Genomic DNA, 5,636 nt, shown 5'->3' with positions numbered 1-5,636 from the left:
TGTTGATTCCATGGGTGCAGAGGTGACCTATGACACAGAGGGCACAGCTTTCCGTGGGGTGGATGCAACTACTGGTAGAATTCACCAAGACAAAGCCTCCCAAGTGGACATCCACACCGAGAATGGAAGTCCCCCTCCTTTTCCACCACCACAAGGAAAACAAACCATTGCGGAATCAGAAATGCTCCTGTTCCTGCAGTTGGGGCACTGCAGTCACAACTATGCAGGGGTTCATGTCTGCAGCAGAAGGACTTTCCCCAGAGCAGAGGGAAAGATGGCGAGTTCAGAGGCAGACAAAAAGCTGAGTTTTCTAACTCCTAATCCAACTAAATAAGATGTGTGACAAAACATTGGGGGGAAACCTACCATTAAATTGATAATTTTAGGAAATAAAAATGGAAAAAAAAGCTTCACTAGCTCACCAATCACAACCTCCACTTCCTGCCAACTGCATTCCAAGCATAGCAGCTTTAGCTGAGCGCAGCAAATGTGAAGGCCCTGCTGTGGGAGATCTCAGACACACCTTGCCAGGGTCAAATCAAAAACCTTCAAGCTCAGAAGGGATCACTTGCAAGGCAAGCACACACTGGAGAGCACTCTGATATCTCTGTGCTGTGGGGATGAGCTGCTTGTGCACCCTGAGGTTTTGTACTGCCTTCTGCTCAATCCACCTCCTGAAACATGGGACGGTGCATTTAGGAAGAACAAGCTCAGCTTTTTGTAGCTTTATTGGAGGCAGACAAGGCTTGATGTCACACAGCTGCTGTGACCAGCTGTTCAAAGCATTTGAGAAGAGTAGTAGAACCAATGTGCAGCACGGCCAGGAAGGAGATAGAGCTCCTGGCAAGGTCACCTGATGGGCTCTTTTTCATCTGCTCTTTGTCGGCTCTCCTCCCATCTCCCTGCTGCTCAACTGGACTGTGCATCTTACCTCAGCATTGTGGTGAGGCCTACCCACCTTTCGGACATTCTCTCTCTCATTATATTTTATTTATTAGCTTCAATTCTTATTATATTGTATTATGGTGTGTTATCTTGCATTCCGATACTACATTGAGTAAATCAGTTTGTTTCTCCTCAGGTCGTTCCTGCTGTTTTTAATTTTTTTGGGATCCCCTGTTTCCCTTTTTTCCAGAGGCACAGATTTTATGAAATCCCTCCACCCCGCTGGTCACGGAACTGGGCCAAACCAGCCGGTAAACTGTTGCCAGGAGCTCTGCAGGCTCTGTGTCTTGTGTGGCTGTGTTGGTAGATACTGAGGCTGGAACTGTTTCTGAAGGTTCCCCGTATCCTGGGGATGCTTCTATAGCCTGTGTGCGCTGTGGATGTGCTTGTGGATGTTGAGATTAGACCTGCGTTTGAAGCTTTTCTCACACTCAGGACACTTGAAGGGTCTCTCCCCTGTGTGCGTGTGCTGATGGCTCTTCAATTCAGAATTCCTTCTGAAGCTCTTCCCACACTCGGGACACTTATAGGGTCTTTCTCCTGTGTGCATGCGCTGGTGGCGTTTCAATTCAGAACTGCTTTTGAAGCTTTTTGCACACTCAGGACACCTATATGGTCTCTCATCTGTGTGGATGTGCTGGTGGCGCTTAAATTCAGAACTACTTTTGAAGCTCTTCACACACTCAGAGCACTTGTAGGGTCTCTCCCCTTTGTGTATACGCTGGTGCAGCTTCAATTCAGAACTACTTTTGAAGCTCCTCCCACATTCAGAGCACTTAAAGGGTCTCTCTCCTGTGTGCAAGCGGTGGTGGTATGTGAGGTGGGAACGGGTTTTTACTGACTTCCCGCACTCACAGCACTTGTAGGGTCTCTCTCCTGTGTGGATGCGTTGGTGGTATGCGAGTTGGGATTTCTTTTTGAAGCTCTTCCCACAATAAGAACACTTGTATAGGCTCTCTGTTGAGTGTATGCACTGGTGGTTAACAACGGCGGAATCTTTTTCAAAGCTATTTCCACACTCAGTGCATGGATTCTGCTTTTTCTGCTGGCACACATCCTTGCTCCTGCGTTCTTCAGGCTCCTTTTGACAAATGTTGAAGGCCAGTGGGCTCCTTCCTGTCTTTTGTAGACAAATTCCCAGTGGCTCCATGATGTGCTCAACCTGACCTTGCTCCAGGCGTCCTTGGACATCCCTTCTGATTTCTTCCACACAGACACCACCCCACTGCCATTCGGCCACACCACTTTCCTGCAGGTCCTCCAGCATATCTGCAATCCCAGTTCCTGCTGGATGAAAGAGGAAATCCAGAAATAGCACACGGTGCCCAAAATAAAACACAGAGATGTCTCTTACAGCCCCAAACTTCTTCCCTCCACCACCTCACCTGGGCTGAGGTCTCCTGGCACGGCCTCAGGGCTACGCACATCTGGGATCCAGGGGTCTTCCCCTCTTTCAAGCAGGGAGATCACCATGGGTTTGGAGGCTCGAGGTGGAGCTTCAATGGAAGAAATATGGAGATAAGAGTGTTTCCCAGAATCTGGCACAGCCGCTTGTCTAGCAACTTTGCAGTACATCCATCACCGTGATGAAAACAAGATAAGGGCCATAATAACAGTGGGCAATCAAATACCCATTAGAACGTTTCCTTTAATATTTTCCAAACAGCTCAAGGCCCAAGGGTTCAAGAATGTTCATGGGAATGGAATATAGAGGCAAAAAATGCAGAGGAAACAATCTGGAAGCGGTCTGTCCACTGGGGCTGGTGGCACCATGCAATGCAGCAACACAAGGGCTGTTTGCAGGGAGCTGGTTCTCCTTCTCCAAGCTGATGCCTGCTTGCCAAAACTGACTCTGGGGCGTTTATGAGTCTGCTGTGCATACTAATCCCTCCTGCTACTCATGCTTCTCAGTATTTCCTTTGTTGCTGTTATCAATATGTAACTGCATGGCAATTATTCTATGCCCAGCCTGCAGAGGCTCATTCTGCACAGCCAGAGGTGCCCTAACGAGGAGGAAAGGCAGCAAAGCCCTCACCCAGCGAGGCCACGCACTGGTACGTCTCCAGCATCACGTCCCGGTACAGCGCTCGCTGCGCAGGGTCCAGCAGCGCCCACTCCTCCCTGCTGAAATACACGGCCACCTCCGCAAAGCTCACGGGCTCCTGCAAGCAAAGAGGCTCCTTGCTGGGAACAGCCAAGGCCCAGGGAAGCAGCTCAAACAGGACACAAACTCCTGTCCCAGCCACTTCTCTGGCCCCAGCACACACACGCTGGCTGAGGCCACCTCCCGCTCCCCCTGCATTCACATCCCTCGCCCCTCAGCCTCTCCTGCCTGCTTCCCCCAGCCCCTACCTGAGATGCATGTGCTGTGGCCATCTGCTGCTCTCCTCTGCTGAGATGATCGTGGCTGGAAGGCAGAAGTTGAACTGGAGCCTGCAGGGACAAGAGAAATGGCAGGGGAGCTGTGAGGGAACGCAGCAGTCCCTGTCCCAGCCCAGCCCTCCACAGCCCATCTGCAGGGCACTGCCTGGGGGATGGCACAGCAGGCCTTGCACAGGAACACAAGCAGCAACAGCACTGGTAACGCTCTGCCTACAGCTGATTACAAATCACAAAGCTGACTCCAACTGGGTGGCACAAAGAACTGACACCCGGTTCAACAGGCGAGAATACATGGACTGTGTGCCTAAAGACAATGCATAGCAAGGAGGCAGTCATCTTACCCCTAAACAGGGAGCAGCCCAAGTGCCCCTTGAGCTCTCCTGCACAGCAATGGGCTGCTCGACAGGATCTCCCCACAATCAGGGATGGCTCTCAAGGCCACATCTGTACAGAGATCCCACTTGGCTTCATGTCAAGACACCTGGCTGACACAGATCTTCTGTAAGAGACTCATGGTTAGTTTGGAGCTTCCTGAGCTTCTCTAAGGTGTTTTGTTAGAGTGATTATCTGAAGGTAATCACATCATCAGGGAATACCCGGGGTTGAAAAGGACCACAATGACCATCTTGTTTCAGTAAAATGCTATGTGCAGAGACACCATCCAGCAGACCAGTCTGCTCTGAGCCACATCCCAGAGGCCCAAAGGATGAGGCATCCACATCCTCTATGGGCAACCTGTTCTTGTGCCTCACCACCCACTCAGAGAGTAAAATAGTTCCTCCAGATGTCTAAAATAATCTCCTCTGTCTCAAATTAAAACCATTCCCCTTGCCCCATCGCTATCCACCCTCGCAATCAGCCGTTCTCCTGCAGTTTATATGTTTCCTTCAAATCCTGGAAGGCCAGAAGGAGGTCTCCCCAGTGCCTTCTGTTCTCCAAGATAAAAAAAAAAGCCCAAGTCCCTCATTGCCGAAAGATTGCCTCAACGGCGGCATCTCCATGTTTTCCCACCAGGGGGCGCCGCTTCCCATTGATCTCAGCACGCACACCGCGCTCACTTCAGGGCACGGTTCTCAGCACCGTGCGCCCTTTGCACGAGGCAGCCTGGGCTGCAGTTTACTGACGTGCTGCTCGGGCGCGTTCTCAACGTGTGCTCCAGTCAGCCCACACGCTCTCAGCTTTACAGCTCCTATTACACAGCCCAGTGCTACGGCTGGCGCAGGTGTTGGACGTGCTCAGGGTCTGCAGCTGTGTGCTAAAGGCATCTGCAGGGACAGCCTGAACAGAAGCCTTGGGAGCGGTTTGCACAATCCCCAGGTGAGCCATCAGCCCAGTGCTAAGCGCACAAAAGGTAACTCTGAAAGGACCGCTAGAGGCAGATGTTGCCTGCTGGGTCCCCGAAGGGAAACTGCGGGCTTCCCGGGAATGGGGAGGTGTGGGAATCAAGTGTTGTTTCTGCATTAGAATTGTATAATATTATTTTTATTTTATGATCTCTGCTATCACAGTTCTTTTTGGGAGTCCCTCTACTTAACTTGGGGAAGATCTCTGATAAGTTTACATCACTTATCTTATAGACGAACCTTCCCAGGAACGCACTCTGTATATATGTGTATATATGTATATTTTGTCACACACACTGCAAGAATATCCTGCACGAGAGCAAACCAGAGAACAAGTCATGGCATGCCCGAGGAAGCGCCTGAAGAGACATTGGGAAGGACTGACATCATCCCCCAGAGCTCTTTGTTTAACGATGATGACTTTAAAGAAAATCACCATATCAGTAGGTCAAGGAGAGCACTGAGACATCTTGGAAACAACAGGATGACTGCTGACTGGCACCAGATAACAAATAAATTAACAAGTAAATAGCAAATGTAAACCTTCTGATAAGATTGTGAACTTGGAGTACCCAGCCATTGGGGAAACAGGGGAGGGGGAGGCAAGGGGGAGAAAACAGGGTATAGAGGCTGTCATGTTGTGTCCATAGGTGCACTCCTGCTTGCGGGACGCCCGCCATTGCAATCGCGAATAAATTCTGCTTTTATCAGAGATACCGTCCTGACAAAATTACTTGGATTATTTCCAACAATTTGGGGGCTCGTCCGGGATTATTATCGCCTCTTTGAGAGTTTCCCTACTGCCCTGCACAGGATAGGTGCACCCCGCTGATTTCAGCGGTCCTGTCTGGGTGCTGAGGTGACTCCTTGGTACGGCCGATAAAAAGCCGAGACTGTTACAAAAAGGACGGGCTCTGTGAAAGCCAAGGGGCAGGTAGGCACGGGTGTTGGCCATTGCGACCCGGT

The 5,636-nt window shown here is 50.5% G+C and overlaps 1 protein-coding gene across 1 annotated transcript; it reads right to left on the bottom strand.

Annotated features, from left to right (window-relative positions):
• Positions 1-1,303: 1,303 nt before the first annotated feature.
• Positions 1,304-3,378, bottom strand: LOC122194108 (zinc finger protein 501-like; the record flags this gene model as incomplete). The annotated part of the gene is made up of 4 exons (XM_042895030.1): positions 1,304-2,229; positions 2,331-2,393; positions 2,975-3,132; positions 3,288-3,378. Coding segments are annotated over 4 exons (1,238 nt in total), but the record flags the coding sequence as incomplete, so codon positions are not given.
• Positions 3,379-5,636: the final 2,258 nt, after the last annotated feature.

Source organism: Lagopus leucura, unplaced genomic scaffold (assembly GCF_019238085.1).
Source record: "Lagopus leucura isolate 7727_CA_CO unplaced genomic scaffold, USGS_WTPT01 33749-0_obj-0_obj, whole genome shotgun sequence".
In the NCBI taxonomy this organism is placed as follows: domain Eukaryota; kingdom Metazoa; phylum Chordata; class Aves; order Galliformes; family Phasianidae; genus Lagopus; species Lagopus leucura.
The sequence above is the reverse complement of the archived record's forward strand: the minus strand, read 5'-3'. Positions and strand labels throughout refer to the sequence as shown.